Consider the following 24,568-nt stretch of genomic DNA (forward strand, 5'->3'; position numbering starts at 1 on the left):
TTACTTACTAGAGACTGTTATGTAGACAACTATGATGAGCACACCCAGGATTATGGAAGTGACACTGAGAAGTCGAGCCAGTTTACCCAGTCTCTTAGCTCCGTCCATGTCTCCCGACTGCAGGCTGTTTCTGGACTGAAGAGGAGAGGACACACAACATAAGGCCAGGCGCATTTACACCCTCACAGAGACACACAACAGTCATGACACAATTTGGTAATTTAGCAGACAATCTTATCCAGAGCAACTTACAGTCAGAATGATGATCAAGTTATGAACTTGAACTCAAATCTTGAATCTCATTTGCCTTTCTCATGTCATCTTTTAGTTATCTTATAGTCAAACTGTCTGATGTCTTATTTCCTATCTGTATGACTTGTGCCCTTGTTGGACAACTGAATCTTACAACAACTGAAACCCTTAAATCCATATAGAGATTCACGGGAACACGGTTTAACCGCAATTTACAGCTTTAAACTTTTTCTCAAACATACCTGGACTTGTTTGAATTTCACTCAGTCTCACTAAGTGTTTCACTGTGAAATATTTATCAGCTGCTAGTCCATTAATCCACAGAGAAATGAACACGAACACTAACTGAGAGATTTCCTACAGCTCGACAAAATTTGGGACAATTTCATTGCAGACCTTTTATTTATTTAACCTTTTGCCAGGTACTTTAGTAAACATTTTACGATAACGACTTGACCAAGAGGTTATCATGTTGTATAAAGTATATCCAATATTTGAAAATGACAGTTAGGCCTATTTATTGATTGAGAAAGTTTGTCTGCCAAGCCTATAGGTTGTTATTGGTTGAAGTTGATGAATAGTGTAGTGAGGGCCTTCCTGTACTATATATTGTGTGTGTGTCACGGATTCTGCCGAGGCTGCCCCTCCTCCTTGCTCGGGCAGGCTTCGGCGTTCGTCATCACCGGAGTACTAGCTGCTGCCGATCTATGTTCTATGTTTCTATGTTCTACCTGTTGTTGTCTGATTGTCACACACCTGTTTCCCATCAGGCAATTACTCCTTCCCTATTTACCCGGTGGCTCCCATTGTGTTTTGTGCATGTTTGTTATTCGTTTCGTGTGTCGTTTGGTGAGCGGGTTTACTCCTCCCTGTGTGGAGGTATTTTGTATTTGTTTCTTTACTTGTTAGTAAAGTATGTTTTCATTGAGTTCTGTGTCCTGCGCCTGACTTCGATCCACCGCATTACACTGACACTCGTGACAGTGTGTGTGACGTGACACGTGACCACAGGAGGTGACTGAGAGACACAAAAGACAAATACCTCAGATTATGTCACCGGGTTGCAATTACCCAGGCTTCCGTAGAACTTCCCCATCTATCTAGACGCTTTCTTCCCCATCTCCTTGTTATAGCCCTTCATTTTTCTCTTTGGATAATCCTGACAAGTGACTAGTAGAAATCCCAGAGGTGAGACCTGATTCACTGCCATCCTGACTGACCAAGACACAAAAGACAACTAACCTCTGATGATGTCACCAGGTTGCAATTACCCAGGCTTCCCTGGTACACCACATTTTCCCATTAACCCCTCACTGCTCCCACGGATGCAACTCTAGCACACACACACACACAAACACACAACCCCCACTCCACTCCACTGCATTATGGAGATCAATAGCTACAAACAGATCGCTACTCAACAGGCATCTCTCCAAATGACCCAAAAAACACTCCTCGACACTCAGTGGCCAACCTCAGCCTCTTAGACTGGGGTAGGGTCGTGTATTATCTGTTTCTGTCATCACCACATCCAACAGCTTATAAACCAAAATCTAACCAATCATCTCAAAAAAGATATAGGAAAACAACAAAATGCTAACCGCAGATATACAGTGGGGAAAAAAAGTATTTAGTCAGCCACCAATTGTGCAAGTTCTCCACTTAAAAAGATGAGAGAGGCCTGTAATTTTCATCATAGGTACACGTCAACTATGACAGACAAATTGAGAAGAAAAAAATCCAGAAAATCACATTGTAGGATTTTTAATGAATTTATTTACAAATTATGGTGGAAAATAAGTATTTGGTCACCTACAAACAAGCAAGATTTCTGGCTCTCACAGACCTGTAACTTCTTCTTTAAGAGGCTCCTCTGTCCTCCACTCGTTACCTGTATTAATGGCACCTGTTTGAACTTGTTATCAGTATAAAAGATACCTGTCCACAACCTCAAACAGTCACACTCCAAACTCCACTATGGCCAAGACCAAAGAGCCTTCAAAGGACACCAGAAACAAAATTGTAGACCTGCACCAGGCTGGGAAGACTGAATCTGCAATAGGTAAGCAGCTTGGTTTGAAGAAATCAACTGTGGGAGCAATTATTAGGAAATGGAAGACATACAAGACCACTGATAATCTCCCTCGATCTGGGGCTCCACGCAAGATCTCACCCCGTGGGGTCAAAATGATCACAAGAACGGTGAGCAAAAATCCCAGAACCACACGGGGGGACCTAGTGAATGACCTGCAGAGAGCTGGGACCAAAGTAACAAAGCCTACCATCAGTAACACACTACGCCGCCAGGGACTCAAATCCTGCAGTGCGAGACGTGTCCCCCTGCTTAAGCCAGTACATGTCCAGGCCCGTCTGAAGTTTGCTAGAGTGCATTTGGATGATCCAGAAGAGGATTGGGAGAATGTCATATGGTCAGATGAAACCAAAATATAACTTTTTGGTAAAAACTCAACTCGTCGTGTTTGGAGGACAAAGAATGCTGAGTTGCATCCAAAGAACACCATACCTACTGTGAAGCATGGGGGTGGAAACATCATGCTTTGGGGCTGTTTTTCTGCAAAAGGACCAGGACGACGGATCCGTGTAAAGGAAAGAATGAATGGGGCCATGTATCGTGAGATTTTGAGTGAAAACCTCCTTCCATCAGCAAGGGCATTGAAGATGAAACGTGGCTGGGTCTTTCAGCATGACAATGATCCCAAACACACCGCCCGGGCAACGAAGGAGTGGCTTCGTAAGAAGCATGTCAAGGTCCTGGAGTGGCCTAGCCAGTCTCCAGATCTCAACCCCATAGAAAATCTTTGGAGGGAGTTGAAAGTCCTTGTTGCCCAGCGACAGCCCCAAAACATCACTGCTCTAGAGGAGATCTGCATGGAGGAATGGGCCAAAATACCAGCAACAGTGTGTGAAAACCTTGTGAAGACTTACAGAAAACGTTTGACCTGTGTCATTGCCAACAAAGGGTATATAACAAAGTATTGAGAAACTTTTGTTATTGACCAAATACTTATTTTCCACCATAATTTGCAAATAAATTCATTAAAAATCCTACAATGTGATTTTCTGGATTTTTTTTTCTTATTTTGTCTGTCATAGTTGACGTGTACCTATGATGAAAATTACAGGCCTCTCTCATCTTTTTAAGTGGGAGAACTTGCACAATTGGTGGCTGACTAAATACTTTTTTCCCCCACTGTACAGTAATATTTTAGCATGAAACGAAAGCACTTCAAGAAGCATGTGGATGCTGTCCATGGTGTTGGACTGGCCTCTATGAGGGTTTATGTTTTCATTTATATCAAAGTCAGATCGGTTTAACCACACAATGGAGGAATGAAAGAACACAGTTTCAAAGTATTCTAACTGGGGGGAAATTACATATAACAGAATTCAATTATAATAATAATATAATAATATGCCATTTAGCAGACGCTTTTATCCAAAGCGACTTACAGTCATGCGTGCATACATTTTTGTGTATGGGTGGTCCCGGGGATCGAACCCACTACCTTGGCGTTACAAGCGCCGTGCTCTACCAGCTGAGCTACAGAGGACCACATAGGCCTTTATTAGCCTTTATTAGCCTTTATTAGCCTTTATTAAACCATGATGTCTGAGGAGATGACTAGAGGCTCTGCTGTAATGGTGATCCCACTCCTAGACACTTTCTTCTCCATCTTCTTGATAATACACCCCCATTTTTCTCCTTGGATGATCGTGACAAGTGTCTAGTAGAAATCCCAGAGGTGAGACCTGATTCGCTGCCATCCTGACTGACCAAGAGACACAAAAGACAACTAACCTCTGATGATGTCACCAGGTTGCAATTACCCAGGCTTCCCTAGTACACCGCATTTTCCCATTAACCCCTCAGTGCTCCCACGGATACAACTCTAGCCTACACACACACACACACACACACACACGCACACTCACAACCCCCACTCCACTCCACTGCATTACGGAGTTCAATAGCTGCAAACAGAACTCTACCACATGCAACAGCTTGTAAACCAAAATGTAACCAATCATCTCAAAAAATATATAGGAAGACTACAAAATGCATATAGCAAATTGTGTATTTTAACATGAAACAAAAGCACTTCAAGAAGCATGTGGGTGCTGTCCATGGTGTTGAACTGAACTGGCCTCTATGAGGCTCTATGAGACCATACTGCATTGCTTTCATTTATATCAAAGTCAGATCAGTTATAACTTCACATAATGGAGGAATGAAAGAAGGACACAGTTTCAAACTATTTTAACTGGGGGGAAATTACATATAACTGAATTCATAACCTCTACGGGATCGGTGTCCCTTATACGGGACGGTTGTTGCTCAATATGCGATGTGACTAGAATGGTTTTGTAAACAACAGACAACTTTCCCGGGACATAGACATGTCTTATATGGGCAGAAAGTTACATTCTTGTTAATCTAACTGCAGTGTCCAATTTACAGTAGCTATTACAGCTAAAAAATGGCATACTATTGTTTGAGGATAGTGCACAGCAACAAAACAAACTGGTTTGGTACATTCACCTCTGAAGGTAAATAGTGTACTTACATTCAGTAATCTTGCTCTGATTTGTCATCCTGAGGGTCCCAGAGATAAAATGTAGTGTAGTTTTGTTTGAAAAATCTATTTTTATATTCAAATGTAGGAACTGGGTTCTACAGTTTGACCTCTGACACCACACACGATGGGAAGGTTAGTGTCTTTTTTTAATTTAATTTTTTATTTCACCTTTATTTAACCAGGTAAGCGACCTGGCCAAGATAAAGCAAAGCAGTGCGATAAAAACAACAACACAGAGTTACATATGGGGTAAAACAAAACATAAAGTCAAAAATACAACAGAAAATATATATACAGTGTGTGCAAATGTAGCAAGTTATGGAGGTAAGGCAATAAATAGGCAATAGTGTAAAATAATTACAATTAGTATTAACACTGGAATGATAGATGTGCAAGAGATGATGTGCAAATAGAGATACTGGGGTGCAAATTAGCAAAATAAATAACAATATGGGGATGAGGTAGTTGGGTGGGCTAATTTCAGATGGGCTGTGTACAGGTGCAGTGATCGGTAAGGTGCTCTGACAACTGATGCTTAAAGTTAGTGAGGGAGATAAGAGTCTCCAGCTTCAGAGATTTTTGCAATTCGTTCCAGTCATTGGCAGCAGAGAACTGGAAGAAATGGCGGCCAAAGGAGGTGTTGGCTTTGGGGATGACCAGTGAGATATACCTGCTGGAGCGCATACTACGGGTGGGTGTTGCTATGGTGACCAATGAGCTAAGATAAGGCAGGGATTTGCCTAGCAGTGATTTATGGATTGCCTGGAGCCAGTGGGTTTGGCGACGAATATGTAGTGAGGACCAGCCAACAAGAGCGTACAGGTCACAGTGGTGGGTAGTATATGGGGCTTTGGTGACAAAACGGATGGCTCTGTGATAGACTACATCCAATTTGCTGAGTAGAGTGTTGGAGGCTATTTTGTAAATAACATCGCCGAAGTCAAGGATCGGTAGGATAGTCAGTTTTACGAGGGCATGTTTGGCAGCATGAGTGAAGGAGGCTTTGTTGTGAAATAGGAAGCCGATTCTAGATCTAACTTTTGATTGGAGATGCTTAATGTGAGTCTGGAAGGAGAGTTTACAGTCTAACCAGACACCTAGGTATTTGTAGTTGTCCACATACTCTAGGTCAGACCCGTCGAGAGTAGTGATTCTAGTCGAGTGGGCGGCTGCCAGCAGCGTTCGATTGAAAAGCATGCATTTAGTTTAAGAGCAGTTGGAGGCTACTAAAGGAGTGTTGTATGGCATTGAAGCTCGTTTGGAGGTTTGTTAACACAGTGTCCAATGAAGGGCCAGATGTATACAAAATGGTGTCGTCTGCGTAGAGGTGGATCTGAGAGTCACCAGCAGCAAGAGCGACATCATTGATATACACAGAGAAAAGAGTTGGCCCAAGAATTGAACCCTGTGGCACCCCCATAGAAACTGCCATAGGTCCAGACAACAGGCCCTCCGATTTGACACATTGAACTCTATCTGAGAAGTAGTTGGTGAACCAGGCGAGGCAGTCATTTGAGAAACCAAGGCTACTGCCAATAAGAATGCGGTGGTTGACAGAGTCGAAAGCCTTGGCCAGGTCGATGAAGACGGCTGCACAGTACTGTCTATTATCGATCGCGGTTATAATATCGTTCAGGACCTTGAGCGTGGCTGAGGTGCACCCATGACCAGCTCGGAAACCGGATTGCATAGCGGAGAAGGTACGGTGGGATTCGAAATGGTCGGTGATCTGTTTGTTAACTTGGCTTTCAAAAACTTCCGAAAGGCAGGGCAGGATGGATATAGGTCTGTAACAGTTTGGATCTAGAGTGTCACCCCCTTTGAAGAGGGGGATGACCGCGGCAGCTTTGCAATCTCTGGGGATCTCAGACGTTACGAAAGAGAAGTTGAACAGGCTAGTAATAGGGGTTGCGACAATTTCGGCGGCTAGTTTTAGAAAGAAAGGGTCCAGATTGTCTAGCCCAGATGATTTGTAGGGGTCCAGATTTTGCAGCTCTTTCAGAACATCAGCTGTCTGAATTTGTGTGAAGGAGAAGCGGGGGTGGGGAGCATGGGCAAGTTGCAGCGGAGGGTGCAGAGCTGGTGGCCGGGGTAGTGGTAGCCAGGTGGAAAGCATGGCCAGCCGTAGCAAAATGCTTGTTGAAATTCTCGATTATTGTAGATTTATCGGTGGTGATAGTGTTTCCTAGCCTCAGTGCAGTGGGCAGCTGGGAGGAGGTGCTTTTATTCTCCATGGACATTACAGTGTCCCAAAACCTTTTGGAGTTAGTGCTACAGGATGCACATTTCTGTTTGAAAAAGCTAGCCTTTGCTTTCCTAACTGCTTGTGTATATTGGTTGCTAACTTCCCTGAAAAGTTGCATATCGCGGGGGCTATTTGATGCTAATGCAGTACGCCACAGGATGTTTTTGTGCTGGTCAAGGGCAGTCAAGTCTGAGGAGAACCAGGGGCTATATCTGTTCTTAGTTCTGTATTTTTTGAATGGGGCATGTTTATTTAAGATTGAGAGGAAATTACTTTTAAAGAACAACCAGGCATCCTCTACTGACGGAATGAGATCAATATCCATCCAGGATACCTGGGCCAGGTCAATTAGGAAGACCTGCTCGCTAAAGTGTTTTAGGGAGCGTTTGACAGTGATGAGGGGTGGTCGTTTTACCGCAGACCCGTTACGGACGCAGGCAATAAGGCAGTGATCGCTGAGATCCTGGTTGAAGACAGCGGAGGTGTATTTAGAGGGTAAGTTAGTCAGGATGATATCTATGAGGGTACCCATGTTTACGGATTTAGGGTTGTACCTGGTAGGTTCGTTGATAATTTGTGTGAGATTGAGGGCATCTAGTTTGGATTGTAGGATGGCCGGGGTGTTAAGCATATCCCAATTTAGGTCACCAAGCAGTACGAACTCTGAGGATAAATGGTGGGCAATCAATTCACATATGGTGTCCAGGGCACAGCTGGGGGCTGAGGGGGGTCTGTAGCAAGCGGCAACAGTGTGAGACTTATTTCTGGAAAGGTGGATTTTTAGAAGTAGAAGCTCAAACTGTTTGGGCACAGACCTGGATAGTATGATAGAGCTCTGCAGGCTATCTCTACAGTAGATTGCAACTCCACCCCCTTTGGCAGTTCTATCTAGACGGAAAATGTTGTAGTTGGGGATGGAAATTTCAGAATTTTTGGTGGCCTTCCTAAGCCAGGATTCAGACACTGCTAGAACATCAGGGTTGGCGGAGTGTGCTAACGCAGTGAATAACTCAAACTTAGGAAGGAGGCTTCTGATGTTAACATGCAGAAAACCAAGGCTTTTACGGTTACAGAAGTCAACAAATGATAGCTCCTGGGGAGTAGGAGTGATACTGGGGGCTGCAGGGCCTGGGTTAGCCTCTACATCACCAGAGGAACAGAGGAGGACTAGAATAAGGATACGGCTAAAGGCTTTAAGAACCGGGCATGTAGAAAAGATTCAGGGCATTATGTACAGACAAGGATATGGAAGGATATGAGTACAGTGGAGGTAAACCTAAGCGTTGGGTAACAGTGAAAGAGATAGCATCACTGGAGGCACCGATGTAGGGAAGCTAATGATCCATCATTTATGACATTCCTGGGAGTGTGCAAACTTAAATGTTGTATTACCATAGCATTTTTGTATGTTCTCTATAGTTATGTAATTGAAAACCAATTCGGCACATTTGGGAAAACTCCTGGCAGACTTGTGACAAAATATTGTGTAGTGATGTAATTCTTCACTGGATCAGTCTAAAACTTTGCACACACACCTGCCATCTGGTGGACAACATCTAAATTACATCTAGAATCCTACATCACTGTCTGGCCTTTCTCTTGCATTTCAAAGATGATGCAACAAAAACAATAATAGAAAACACATGTTTTTTTATTTGATTATCTTTTACCAGATCTAATGTGTTAAATTCTCCTACATTAATTTCACATTTCCACAAACTTCAAAGTTCTTCCTTTCAAATGATATCAAGAATATGCATTTCATTGGTTCATGTCCTGAGCTACAGGCAGTTAGATTTGGGTAGGCGAAAATTGAAAAAAAGGTCAGATCCTTAAGAGGTTAAACCATGATGCCTGAGTAGATGACTGGAGGCTCTGCCGTAATGGTGATCCCATTTCTAGACACTTTCTTCCCCATCTCCTTGATAATACCCCTTCATTTTTCTCTATGGATGATGAAAACGATATTACATTTGAAGAAAAACTCACTCTTAGCTAGTGATGCGTGTGTGTGTGTGTGTGTGTGTGTGTGTGTGTGTGCACGCACTTGCGTGCGTGTGTGTCTTAGGATTCTTCATTTGCTGTTGTGTGTATATGGCACCGGTACTTGAGTGCATGTGTGTGTGTGTGTGTGTGTGTGTGTGTGTGTGTGTGTGTGTGCGCATGTGTACCTGTGCACTTGTGTGCATAAGTGCATTTATGTGTGTCTGTGTGTCTTAACAAGGCGGGACATCCAGATGTGATTCAATGCTTGCTGTTAGAGCAGCTACTAGCTATGCTAGTAGCTGTGTTGTGTGCGTAGCGGCAGCCTCATTGAAATTCAGAACTGGCGGTGATAGTTATGTTTATGAGCGGGCAGGGAGGAATACAAATCATAATCTTAAACAGAACACTGTCATTATTTCAGTTATGAATTTTAAAACGTCCTCTGATACTGTAGGTCTTCATCAGGACTGATCCGGCACAGAACCCTTCAAATTAACCCATTACTTCTGCTTAGACCAGTGATACTCTATTTACTGTCTGGTACAGTAACATAGTCTACTGTTTCAATATGCTGGGTGGTATGAGTAACAAATCTGCAAGGGTTGACTAATACATCAAAAAGGCATATACACAACAGTATATGTGCAAATAGCACACCCCAAATGTAAATGTATAATATACAGGTAACTGCCAAAACAAAAAGTGTCTTAATAGGGCATTGGGTCACTAGGAGCCGTCAGAACAGCTTCAATGCAAATGTAAAATGTAAAAAAATGTAATGCGCCTTGGCATAGATTCTACAATTGTCTGGAACATTATTGGAGGGATGCGACACCATTCTTCCACGAGAAATTCCATAATTTGGTGTTTTGTTGATGGTGGTGGAAAACGCTGTCTCAGGCGCCACTCCAGAATCTCCCATAAGTGTTTAATTGGGTTGAGATCTGGTGACTGACACACACACACACATACACACACACACACACACACACACACTTTAAACCCCCTATGCTCCTTTGAGACCCCTCTTTCAAAGTCACAGATCTCTTCTTGTAGCCATAATAATGGACAACTGGGCATTTTTATACATGGCCCTAAACATGATGGGATGTTTATTGCTTAATAAACTCAGGGACCACACCTGTGTGGAAGCACCTGCTTTCAATATACTTTGTATCCCTCATTTACTCAAGTGTTTCCTTTATTTTGGCAGTTTCATGTAGATATTCAAATTTTCTAACGAAGCAATTTGGACACAATTTTTGTTGCAGTTGCAGGTTGCAAATGACATAATCTCAAGCAACTTTGCTGATACACGAAGCAAGTCAAACACGTTTGAAATTGTATGCAAAACTAAATGAAACGGGTATTCTATTCAGAATAGAGTTATAGTGCTGAGTCAGTATGAACAATGTATGCACTCACTAATTGGAAGTCGCTCTGGATAAGAGCGTCTGCTAAATGACTAAAATGTCAATTGGATCACTAAAAAAAATGTCACTAAACACAATAGAGCATCTTCATGAAGCTGGAGCCTTTGACACAAACATGAAATGTTCTCATTGTAGTTCACAGGTAGAACATAATTGTTGTTCGGAGGTACTGTAGAGCATTGTGTGAGTGAGACATTGTTTCTGTGAAATAGAGCTTTAAACCATTGTGTTTCCCTGGTTATTCTCTATTATGTGTGTGTGAGGGGAGAGCTCCCTGGATGACAGGTGTGTATGCTCAGGGCTGGGAGGATAGAGGGAGGAGGGACAGGGAGGGAGGGGGAGAGGGAGACAGGAGGGGGAGGGATGGAGCGCTGGGAGAGACTCCCTCCATGGGGGATGGATGAGATTACACTTTTATCACTGCAGGGAGCAACACTCCCGCCCTTCCCCCTCCCTCCCTCTCTCTCCCTCTCAATCCCTCTTACCCTCTGTGTATCGCTCCCTTCATTCCTCTACCTCCCTCCCTCTCCCCCTCCCCTGTCCTTCCCCCCTCCCCCTCCCCCTCTACCCATGAGTCTCCACGCTGTCTCTAGTGCGGCGGGAACTCACACAGTGCACTGGTAGTCAGAACAGTCTGGGTCAGAGACCACCAGCCAATCGGCTGTATTCTCAGAAAGAGTCAAGAATAATTAGCTTAGGTTCTGGTGTGTGTGTATGTATGTATGTGTATGTGTTAGTAGCTGGGGGTAGGTGTGAGGGAGCCTTCAGTCTAGGTGATAAATGGTTGTATTGATTTACAGGGAGAGGGAGACCTGCTCATATTTTTCTTATGAATGTGAAATTCAGCAAAAACCTGGCCTCTCGTCCCACCTATGTGATTGTCATTCTGCAGTACAACCCGGCAAGCCCACACGACAAACACACAAACATCACATCCCCTCCCCAGCCCTGCGGTTGTTCCCACTGCAGTTGAGGCTGGAGAGAGAGAGAGTGAGAGAGAATTGGAGATGGAAAGAAAGAGATGGAGAGGAAGATGGAGGTAGAGAGACACAAAGAGAGACACACAGATAGATGGAGAGAGAGATGGAGGAAGAGAGAGAGAAAGAGAAAGAAAGAGGGAGGATAGGGCAAGAGAGAGAGGGAGAAAGAGAGAAAGAAGGAGGAGATGAAGAGCTGTGAGTCTCTAAAAAAGTGCTCTCCCTCCCTCCAGCCTGCTGCTGTCATTAATAATGAAGAGTGTGGTCCCAGGGATGGGAGTAGCCTGGAGGAGAGCTACTGTACTGTAGGGAGGGCCTGCCAGGACAGTGTGTGTGTGTCTGTGTGTGTGTGTGTGTGTGTGTGTGTGTGTGTGTGTGTGTGTGTGTGTGTGTGTGTGTGTGTGTGTGTGTGTGTGTGTGTGTGTGTGTGTGTGTGTGTGTGTGTGTGTGTGTGTGTGTGTGTGTGTGTGTGTGTGTGTGTGTGTGTGTGTGTGTGTGTGTGTGTGTGCTTACGTCAGGGTTGGGCTCAATTCGAATTGAAGGCAGTAAACTAAAATTACAATTAAATAATCAAATACATGGCATTTATTTTCAATGACTTCTCAATAAACTGAAATGTAGAAGCTATTTATTTCAAACGTTTTTACGTCTGAATTGTTTTATTCAAATCACTTCCTGAATTGACTGCCTTCAATTCGAATTGAGCCCAACCCTGGTGTGTGTGTGCGTGTATGCCCGTGTGTATTCAGATAACTCTAGAATATCTCCTTTCCTTTCCTCCCCCCTTGAAGTAATCGCTGATCTAACATGATCTGATAGGCGAGAGTTCGAGATCAAGAGTTCCATTACAACCTAACTTCTAGAAATCCAGTCACATCAGATCAGTGACCACTTTAAGGGAGGAAGGACAGTAGGACACATTTCTACAGTATTGGAACGGAGCCCAAGGGCAGGGCAGGGGTAGGAAACCCTGGTGTGTAAGAGTTCACTGAAACACCTGATTCAACAACTTCACACCTTCATCAGTTGTATGTTATGTCCATGAAAATATCACTGATCTTAACCACATTCTATTGGTCAGTCTATGTCTAAAAACAATTGGTTTGATTTTTGCAATGAATTTACTATTCACATATTCACATTGTTTGTGATTGGTACCTGAACTTATAGGATGCCATGTTAAGACATCACTGATCTGACCGAGTTGGATCGGTGAAAACAATATTTCTACCCTTCTGCTTACAATACCTCATTATGTCAAATCAGATATCTCCTCAAGGATGGATAGATACAACTTTGAAGTATTCACATAGGGCATCATGAATCCTCATCAATGGTTGTCTTCCCCCAGGGCAAATTGTGAAAGAGCTGGGAGGTGGTGCATGTGAACAGTAAGTTGGATGGTGCGTAGAAGGCTTGCATGAGGCTAGACTGTATCTCTAAGGAAGAGAAGAGCTGGAGAGAGTATTCAATTTTTCTATTCCAGAGATAGACTGATGATTCACATAGTTTAACACTCTCTTAGTGAAAGGTAATTAAATGGGAATCCAATAAACCCACTGTCATGTATTCGAGGAAACATAAATGACAATGGTAGATTGCTTTATCCTTAACATACAACATTAAGGGGCTGTTTCCAGGGGACAGATTAAGCCAGGTTCAGGACTAAAAAGAAAGCTCAATGGAAAATCACCATTGAAAATGCTTTTTAGTCCAGGTTAAATGTCCAGGTTAAATGTTAAATGTTGTTGAAAAATGTAGTACGATGTAGTAGGGTGTAGAACACTATCAGCAGGCCTACTTCAGTAAAGCTAAATTGCTGCTACAATGCTGCAGCATGTTATGAGTATATCTATACAAAATTATCTAATGCCTAAGTCCTGTAACTGCTATCAAGCTTTGCCTAAGCACTGAATACCCATTTTCCTGTATATGCACTGTCATTGTTTTGATTCCTCTGTGCATTTACCATATGTCCATTGTTCTACATTCAGTATCACACCCCATCTGTTAACATCAGGTGTCCTTTCCAAGCTTTCAGAGGGAACACTGACTTCAAAACTACCCAACGTAGCAGCTGCACAAGATTACTAATAAGCCATTTAGACACACACACACACACACACACACAAACACACACACACACACAAACACACAAGGCTCCCCCTTCCCACACCTGAACAGAAAGAGAAAAATATCCATTGGGCTGAAGCCTGAAGCCCATATTTCACCAGTGAATGTGCCGTGCGTGCAGTAGCAGTTTGGTCTTAGTAGTCAGTCCCATTACCTGGAGAGATCTGCACGACCAATAAAAGCCTATAACCCTGCCTCTCTCTGTCTCTCCACTGCACATAATTGACTCCACGTCTTCTGTGTCTCAATACCAATATCCATCCACACATCTGATTTACATCTGTTAAGCCTACCTTGCTTTTCTACCTACAGATCAGCATGAGTTGGCCATTGGTGGTCATAAAAGATACAGTGCATTCGGAAAGTATTCAGACCCCTTCACTTTTTCCACATTTTGTTGGAAGAATGGAAGAAGTTTGGAACCACCAAGACTCTTCCTAGAGCTGGCCTCCCGGCTAAACTGAGCAATCGGGGGAGAAGGGCCTTGGTCATGGAGGTGACCTAGAACCCGATGGTCACTCTGACAGAGCTCCAGAGTTCCTCTGTGGAGATGGGAGAACCTTCCAGAAGGACAACCATCTCTGCAGCACTCCACCAATTAGGCCTTTATGGTAGAGTGGCCAGACGGAAGCTACTCCTCAGTAAAAGGCACATGACAGCCCACTTGGAGACACCTAAAGGACTCTCAGACCATGAGAAACAAGATTATTTGGTTTGATGAAACCAAGATTGAACTCTCTGGCCTGAATGACAAGCGTCACATCTGGAGGAAACCTGGCACCATCCCTATGGTGTAGAATGGTGGTGGCAGCATCATGCTGTGGGGATGTTTTTCAGCGGCAGGGACTGGGAGACTAGTCAGGATCGAGGGAAAGATGAATGGAGCAAAGTACAGAGAGATCCTTGATGAAAACCTGCTCCAGAGCACTCAGGACCTCAGACTGTGTTGAAGGATCACCTTACAACAGGACAACAATCCTAAGCACACAGCCAAGACAACGCAGGAGTGCCTTCGGGACAAGTCTCTGAATGTCCTTGAGTGACCCAGCCAGAGCCCGGACTTGAACTAAAGTGGTGATCCTAACTGACCTAAGACAGGGACTTTTTACTAGGATTAAATGTCAGGAATTGTGAAAAACTGAGTTTAAATGTATTTGGCTAAGGTGTATGTAAACTTCCGACTTCAACTGTATATAGCCTATATGGAGATATACACGTGCATCACATTCAAATGTAGACAGTCACATAAAGCACCATCAAACATGTACCACTGATAAGAAACAGCTACTGTATGGATATGAGCACACAGACACACACACACACACACACACACAGCTCAGCATATGTGGGAACTCCTTGAAGACTGTTGGAAAAGCATTCCAGGTGAAGCTGGTTGAGAGAATGCCAAGAGTGTGCAAAGCTGTCATCAAGGCAAAGGGTGGCTATTTGAAGAATCTCAAATAGAAAATATATTTTGATTTGTTTAACACTTTTTTGGTTACTACATGGTTCCATATGTGTTATTTCAAAGTTTTGATGTCTTCACTGTTATTCTACAATGTAAAAAATAGTAAAAATAAATAAAAACGCTTGAATGAGTAGGTGTGTCCAAACTTTTGACTGGTAGTGTACATGTATATATATTTTTTTTTTTTACAATACAAAACATACACATACAAACGACAGCATACAGACTCACACAAACATCAACGATATCACACCTGCCCAGACCCACCTGCTCACACTCCCATCTCCAGCGCCCACATCACTCTCCGCCACATGGCCTCAAACTGCAACAGTTTGTTTCTCTCAGTCGCCCACGCACTTTCAACATAATAAAGCATTTGACCTTTCCATTGTGTTAACGATGGAGGATTGGTTGATTTCCAGTTTTTAAGTATATGCTTTTTCAAGATGATTGATGAGAAAAGTATCTTCCAACCCATTGGGTATCTCACTGCACCCTCATATGCCATGTCTTGAAATATGCAGACAGACGGATTAAAAGTACATTTACATTGTAATGCTTCTGACACTCCACCCATAACTTCTGGACTTTATAGCATTCCCAGAAGGCATGGATTATTGAGTCATTGTTAGTTTTACACTTAAGACATGACTCTGCTGTTGTGCTGTAGAATTTGTGAATTTGGTCTCTTGTATAATAAATTCTATACATTAGTTTATGCTGGACTTAGCGTAAATTTACGTTAACTGTAATTTCATTAGTTATGTTCCAACATTCCCTCCATCTTGTGCCAATATCAGTTATTTTTAAGTCTTGGTCCAATAGTTTATATATATTTTTAAGAGATTGTCCGTTGGATAGGCTCTCTGCAAGGTTTTGTATATCTTACCTATCATATGAATATTATTTTCTGACTCAAATAGGATTCCCTCAAGATTGCTTTTTATGTCCAAAAGATTTCAAAACAAAATTTTGTGATGTGAAACTTTTAAGTTGCATGTACAGTGGGGAAAAAAGTATTTAGTCAGCCACCAATTGTGCAAGTTCTCCCACTTAAAAAGATGAGAGAGGCCTGTAATTTTCATCATAGGTACACGTCAACTACGACAGACAAAATGAGAAATAGAAATCCAGAAAATCACTTTGTAGGATTTTTTATGAATTTATTTGCAAATTATGGTGGAAAGTAAGTATTTGGTCAATAACAAAAGTTTCTCAATACTTTGTTATATACCCTTTGTTGGCAAAGACACAGGTCAAACGTTTTCTGTAAGTCTTCACAAGGTTTTCACACACTGTTGCTGGTATTTTGGCCCATTCCTCCATGCATATCTCCTCTAGAGCAGTGATGTTTTGGGGCTGTCGCTGGGCAACACGGACTTTCAACTCCCTCCAAAGATGTTCTATGGGGTTGAGATCTGGAGACTGGCTAGGCCACTCCAGGACCTTGAAATGCTTCTTACGAAGCCACTCCTTCGTTGCCCAGGCGGTGTGTTTGGGATCATTGTCATGCCGAAAGACCCAGCCACGTTTCATCTTCAATGCCCTTGCTGATGGAAGGAGGTTTTCACTCAAAATCTCACGATACATGTCCCCATTCATTATTTCCTTTACACGGATCAGTCGTCCTGGTCCCTTTGCAGAAAAACAGCCCCAAAGCATGATGTTTCCACCCCCATGCTTCACAGTAGGTATGGTGTTCTTTGGATGCAACTCAGCATTCTTTGTCCTCCAAACACGACAAGTTGAGTTTTTACCAAAAAGTTATATTTTGGTTTCATCTGACCATATGACATTCTCCCAATCCTCTTCTGGATCATCCAAATGCATTCTAGCAAACTTCAGACGGGCCTGGACATGTACTGGCTTAAGCAGGGGGACACATCTGGCACTGCAGGATTTGAGTCCCTGGCGGCGTAGTGTGTTACTGGTGGTAGGCTTTGTTACTTTGGTCCCAGCTCTCTGCAGGTCAGTCACTAGGTCCCCCCGTGTGGTTCTGGGATTTTTGCTCACCGTTCTTGTGATCATTTTGACCCCACGGGGTGAGATCTTGCGTGGAGCCCCAGATCGAGGGAGATTATCAGTGGTCTTGTATGTCTTCCATTTCCTAATAATTGCTCCCACAGTTGATTTCTTCAAACCAAGCTGCTTACCTATTGCAGATGCAGTCTTCCCAGCCTGGTGCAGGTGTACAATTTTGTTTCTGGTGTCCTTTGACAGCTCTTTGGTCTTGGCCATAGTGGAGTTTGGAGTGTGACTGTTTGAGGTTGTGGACAGGTGTCTTTTATACTGATAACAAGTTCAAACAGGTGCCATTAATACAGGTAACGAGTGGAGGACAGAGGAGCCTCTTAAAGAAGAAGTTACAGGTCTGTGAGAGCCAGAAATCTTGCTTGTTTGTAGGTGACCAAATACTTATTTTCCACCATAATTTGCAAATAAATTCATTAAAAATCCTACAATGTGATTTTCTGGAAAGAAAAATCTCAATTTGTCTGTCATAGTTGACGTGTACCTATGATGAAAATTACAGGCCTCTCTCATCTTTTTAAGTGGGAGAATTTGCACAATTGGTGGCTGACTAAATACTTTTTTCCCCCACTGTACTTGAAAATATCTACATTGATCAGTCCAAAATTGCTTTTTAATTCTGTAATGGAAATAAATACATGTCCTATTACCAAGTCATTTACAGTTTCTATGCCTTTAGTTTTCCATGTGGACCAATTTATCTGTGAATTCTGAAAAGCTATCCAAGGATTGTTCCATAGGGTTGTGTTTTTAGGGTGTGATATTGGTTCTTGTAGAATACGTTACATTTTCTTCCATATTGTTATAGCTATGAAGTTGTTCATGTTCTTAGCTTTATCCTTTGAAAATAGACACGTGAAAAGATTCTGGGTATGAGCATGCACATCTTCAATATGTACCCATTGTTCCTCTTTAGTGCATGTAGCCTTTTCCTGCAGTCAATGACCAAAAGCGCCCTCCTTGGTCTCATGGGTGGAATGATATTAATATTTTTCATAATTTTTGTTAAATTTTGTTATATTTCAGTCTTCTGTGATGTATATAAAGTGTAATATTGGAATGCAAACTCAAAATGTAATCAATCTATATCTGACATGGTACAGGTGTCTTCTTTGTTTTAAGCCCATAACCATGTGAGTGAGGTTTATACTTTTGTTTCAAAGTAGACTTGTTTAAAACTACCAATAATCACTCTGTGTGACCCTGATTTAGCCCACTGCAGTAAAATTAACTATATGTCGCAAGTAAAAGCCTTGGGTGGCGAGTTGATACAATTCCAAGTCTGGAAGATTAAAACCACCCTCAGACTTAGGAAGATGTAAAACCTTCAGTTTTATTCTATGAGTTTTATTTGCCTATATAAAGTATTTTAAGAATGAGTATACTTATTTAAAGAATGTCTTCGGTGGGGAAATTGGTATTACCGAGAATAAATATAAAAACTTTGGGAGCCATGCCATTCTGAATAGGTTTATTTTACCTGTAAGATTTATGGGAATATTGTTCCATTTAATTAGATCTGCTTTCATATTGTTGAGTAATGCGATAAAGTTATCTTTACATATTTGTTGTTTGTTCTCACTTATTAAGCATCCTAAGTAGTTCATATTTTTTGTGGTTCACTTAAAGGATTTCTGTAGATCATGAGTATTATTTATATTTTTTCCTATTGACATTATTTATTTTATTTCCCAGGGTTTTAAGAGTATTCTGAAAATATTTTTAGCAAGGTGGGCATTGAGTTTTCGATATTGGTCACGTATATCAGGTGATCATCTGCAAATAAGTTTAGTTTATATTCATGTTTACCAATACTGATACCTTTTGGGTTTGGGTCCTGTCTAATTCTTTCTGCAAGTAGTTCAATTACCAGTGCAAATATGAGGGAGGAGAGAGGACATCCCTGTCTTGTGCCCCTTTCTAAAGAAATTTCGTTAGATAATGTATTATTTGTGTATATTTTTGCTTGAAGACATTTACGTAATATTTTTATTAAATGTATTATTTCAGCTGGAAAGTTGAAAGCTTCCAAAATTTTGAATAGAACAGGCCATTCAAGACGGTCGAAAGTCTCTGGCATCAACAGCCATTATTATTTTGTTTTTTATCATAATGTATTAAACTGAAACATGTTCTTGTATTTGTTTGTAAGTGTCTATTTTTAATAAACCATGTTTGATTGACATGTATGAGGTCCTCTGTAGCTCAATTGGTAGAGCATGGCGCTTATAACGCCAGGGTAGTGGGTTCGATCCCCGGAACCACCCATACGTAAAAATGTATGCAGGCATGACTGTAAGTCGCAAAGCGTCTGCTAAATGGCATATTATTATAAGTCTGGTAAGACTTTTGTCATTCTGTTGCTTATGAGGTTTGTTATTATTCCCGTTCTCAAAGGTCTCTATGAACTCTATAAGTATAGATTTTAAATGCTTTGAATTTTGACCACATGACTGCAGCATTGATTGTGTCCAGCATAAGAGGCTGGCCACCCTAACGCAGTGTTTACACAGGTTGCATCATTACATTGCTGTATGGTATATTTTACTAGTATTCACAAATCCAAGCGGTGTATCACAACAAAAAGAATCACACTACATATTAGCAATTTCTTCGGTGGTTGATCTACTTCCGTGTCTGATACCGCACGGCAAAGCAACACACACAAGTTGAAAATCCAATGCATGCGGCACACTGCACGCAGTGCCACACACTGTAACTCCGACAGAAGAGTCACAGCAGTGCGGACTGCCTCCCATTGAAAAGAATGGACTTCCGCCAGAACGCATACAGTTTGACACAATCGGTGTGCACGAGGCTTAACACCTTAGCCTACCTACACTGTGCCTCACTTAGGGCTGTGGCAGTCATGACATTTTGTCAGCCGGTTATTGTCATGCAAAATCCTGCCGGTCTCACGGTAATTGACCCGTAATTAACATAAACATGTTTAGCATCTCCAGACATCCACGCATACAAACTCGAATAAATCAAGTGAATATACACCATAACAATAATACCATTATATTTTTTAGGCAGGTCTAAAGAAACATAAATATCGAACTAATCGAACGAATGGGTCGCATCTCTAGCAACCAAAAGATGAGAAACTATGAAGTTACTTGTAAAAATAACAACAACAAAAAGTATTAATACCGGTAAATGTGTGCTTTCATATTGTTTTCTTTGCCAATGTGGTATAAGCGGGATAAACGCCTCCGTTCTGTACATTACCTTGGAAAAATGAACTCTGCAAAGGGACTCAGCTCCGCCTCGTGCAGATGCCTCGTCCATTATTTCCAAGGTAATGTACTGAACGTCTGTGTTTATCCCTTAATTATACAATGGCATTGTTGAATAGTCCTTTCTGTTTGGCTTGAAAGGGATTCTAACGCACGGTATATTTGCACGGTAGAATTCAATGGCTATGGTTCATTTTTACAAGTTTTGTTTGAGCTGCTTTTGAAAGCAAAGTCTAATTGAAAACAGTATTGGTATTGTTGAATTAGATTTTCATAATAGCAAGCTAGGACTGATAGTTTGGTTAGCTAAACTAGCAAGTCTGTTTGCTTGGTTACCATGGCAACCACTATAGCTATCTAGTAAACTTGCTTGATACTTCAGTGGATGTTGAACACATTTCTACCGGCAAATGAACACATTTCTAGTGGCAAATGTGTTAAATTATAGCCATGGTATAAAAGAGATAATCAACTCGGTGCTCTATGTGTTCCCCTTGAAAATAATGCAGCTCTGTGGAAGGTCACTTCCACTCTGTTAGCGTGGTGAGATATTCTGTAGCTAAAGGTAATGTGTCAGCCTATTAAAAAGCCCTATTACTAGGCTATTCAAAATCAAATTCACTATAATTGTATGCTAACTCACGCTAGACCAATTATGTACCAAAGATCTCTTAAATCAGTATTTTTTAAATGTAATTCTGCCATGTGTAATATGGGGTAGCCTATGTATTGTATAAAACCCAATAATTATTTTAATTCAGGGTTTTTTCGGGCTTGGGCTCATATATAGGTCTATGCATATGCATAAGCTCTAATATGCATATGGGTGTTTTGAATTAATCATCACCTTAGAAAGCACTGTCCATTTGGCTGTGTTAGGCTTTGAAACAAAATCTACAACACCATGTGTTCCACTCAGTTTCAACCTGTTGTTGAACTTCTTTCTTCAAATTGATCAATCCAACACATTATTACACAATTTTCATCACAGCGCATTTCGTGTGTATTACACAATTTCTTTCTTCATAATGCATTCATATACATTACACTAATTCCACTTTGTTGTGGCTAAAGTTAGCTAGGCTAGCTGGGTGGCTAACGTTAGCTAGGCTAGGGGTTAAGATTAGGGTTAAGGTTAGGTTTGGGGGTTAGGGGTTAAGGTTATGGCTAGTTAACATGCTAGCTAAGTAGTTAAAGAGTTAGGTTTAGGATTTAGGTTAAAGGGTTAGGGTTAGGGGAAGGGGGAGGTTTAGCTAACATGCTAAGTAGTTGCAAAGTAGCTCAAAAGTCATTAGCGAAAATGCTAACGTTATCCATGATGAGATTCGAACACACATCCTTTGGGTTGCTAGATGTTCATGTTATGTGACCCACTTTGGAATGTTATTTAGGTTAAAGGGTTAGGGTTAGGGGAAGGGGGAGGTTTAGCTAACATGCTAAGTAGTTGCAAAGTAGCTCAAAAGTCATTAGCGAAAATGCTAACGTTATCCATGATGAGATTCGAACACACATCCTTTGGGTTGCTAGATGTTCATGTTATGTGACCCACTTTGGAATGTTATACACCTACCCATCCTCCCCGACCAACCTCCCTCCCATCCTCCCCGACCAACCTCCCTCCCATCATTCGTTTTATATGCCCCCCCCCCCCCCATCCTCCAAGACCAACTTCCTTCCTATCCTTTCTGTCTTAAGTAACCTACTATCTTTATCTGTGATTGAAATGCACTGTATACAAAATCGTGGACTGCACACGAAAATATATGTGCCTGTCACAAATTTCTAATAAGCAATTCGTGTTTATTTATGTGATACTGGGTTGGATCAATCACAGTGAAGTGAGTTTTAAAAGCACATACTGTTTTGATGATACGTATTTGATGTGATTTTCGATTGCATTTGCATTGATGTCAGAGTGGTTAAGGGACAATAGTTACCTGATAATCATTAGCGAGTTGGGTACTAATACATGTCCAGAGTGCATAAGAGGAGATTACCATGACTCAACGGTAACATAATTTCACTGTGGTCATGATTCATGACTGCTGGTGTGGCAGTAATACGGTCACCGCAACAGCCCTAGCCTCTTTTCATGTGCTATTTAATTAATTGGAGAAAAAAAAAAGACAAAAAACATTCCTCAGTTGTCATATTTGTGACCCACTTTGGAATGTAATTAATTGGAGGGGGATGGATATGTCAGGTGATGCCAGTTTTCGGGATCCCTCAGAATTTAAGCAGACTGGATGCGGTTATTGTTGTGCTTGCGTTAGAACACCAAATGATGTTGTTGTCCATGTATGTTGCTACAGAATACATTGTCCTTGGATATCAATTGAGGTAAGAATATTGCTATTTTTTGTTTACAACCACTTTTTCTGTGAGCTCGTTTTTATCCTTCCAATATTTGCCAAGTCAGGACTTAACCGGTCATTTACACTTTACAAGCAGCACTCGCCTACTCACGCTAGCCTCGCCCTCATGTGGGTGGTAACAAGTTAGCAAGAAAGCTAGGTAGTGCTATGTATCAACAGCCATTGTCAGCCAATCCAGTAGGGGTTGGAAGCTATGGTGAGCTTCGATTAGTCACTCTGGTCACGATATTTCGCTTTGCTTCCATTGAAAGCAAATGGCTTCCGATGGTTCACCGCACGATGCCGCTTCCTAGTGTAAATGGCCTGTAAATCGCCCCCTTTGCGCACAGTTTGAAAAATGTGGCACCAGAAACACTGATGCTTAAAAACAATATCATTCTGGTTAGCATCCTCATTGATAAATCTGCTGCAACAAAGGCTACATCAACTTGCCAACACTGGCCATATTATTGTCTAGCTGGGACATCATGGCACTTGCATGGCACCCGGTACAGGAAGTGCAGGTATGCTGCAGATCTTTTCTGAATGAACCAGCAGGGAGGGCTGTAATTGAGTGGGCGCTCACCCCCATCCCTCCCTTCCCACTAGGTAGGCTAAAGACAGTTGAAAAAATACTGGGAACAGAAATGTGATTGATATACTGTCCTTTTCCCTTTATCATAACATTATTTGTTGACCAGTGTTGTAGATTTAGGGCTCTATTCAATCCATATCGCGGAAATTCAGCGTTACAGCATGATTGAAATTTAAAGGCAATGTTCCCGTGTTAGCGGAGACTGCATTCAAGGTAAACACTGCATATGTTGGCAAAATCGGAAATAACCTTTGCATTTCTAGCGCTTCACTGATACAGATTGAATAGAGCCCTTATGCCTACACTTGATCAGGAATGGGAAAGGTGCTTTCGAATTCAACTGTGCTATAGGGCTACGATTTAGTGGCAAAAGGTCGTAGACTTTATGCTGTTTGAGATTATTACTATTGTTAATATCCTAAATCTATTTTATTATGAAATTGCAAATAATGATTCCCTTATCCCCCAATGTTTTCTATATTAATACAGCATGGACAATGATGAACAGTGAATTGACAAGAAACGACAGGTGTTTTTAGACCCCACTTTCCTAGACAGACGATGGATATCCACTTACCATAATTGAATATACCAAAGCAACAATGCTGACGGGCCAGACAGGGCAGAAGCAGGATAATATGACCAGTATGAGATAGTCTTTGGGCTTTTGCGCCTCTTGGACCGCGGCGTTCCCGATGGAAGAGGTGCAACTGCGACTCAAACTGACCCGTGATGGGGAGGGGGGTGCAGCGGCCAGGTGCCCTGCAGAACCCGACCTAAAGGGCACACTGTGGCCGTTCTGGTCCGCATCCAGGTTCTTTTCGCTCCCCACGTTGATGGTGAAGGAGGAGGACATTTTCATACGGTTGCTGCCAGCAGGCTCGGTGGTCATGGGGCTGAGAAGTTTCTCGGTCTCCTGAGACTCGTTGGCGGGCGCGCCGCCGCTCTCTCCCAGGTTAGATTTCTCGAATTCAGTGTCAGTGTTTATTGCCATTTCTTCAAAATCCCAAATATTTAAATTAGTTTCCAATAGAGGATAAATAAATGCCTACTCGTGTAAAGTACTAAGACTGGTTATAGTGGTGCTAAATTCCCATTATTTGACCTGATACATTTGTTTTATTTTAATCGTGCCAAGATTAATTATTCAATTTCTTTCGATTTTACAATAAACTAAGACTAAGACTACCCAATGTAACCAATTGCGTGGCAAGTTGATATGTATACTAATGCACCATTTAGGTAGGCTATGTC

General features: G+C 41.9%; 1 protein-coding gene across 1 annotated transcript; it reads right to left on the minus strand.

Annotated features, from left to right (window-relative positions):
- On the minus strand, nt 1-24,308 carry LOC311101576 (trafficking regulator of GLUT4 1-like; the record flags this gene model as incomplete). The annotated part of the gene is made up of 2 exons (XM_084142703.1): nt 1-135; nt 23,892-24,308. 2 exons carry the CDS (start codon nt 24,306-24,308, stop codon nt 1-3), a joined length of 552 nt encoding a protein of 183 aa, XP_083998829.1.
- Between the last annotated feature and the right edge of the window lie 260 nt (nt 24,309-24,568).

The sequence above is a fragment of the Coregonus lavaretus genome (genome assembly GCF_964263955.1).
Source record: "Coregonus lavaretus genome assembly, chromosome: 26".
NCBI classification, from domain to species: Eukaryota; Metazoa; Chordata; class Actinopteri; order Salmoniformes; family Salmonidae; genus Coregonus; species Coregonus lavaretus.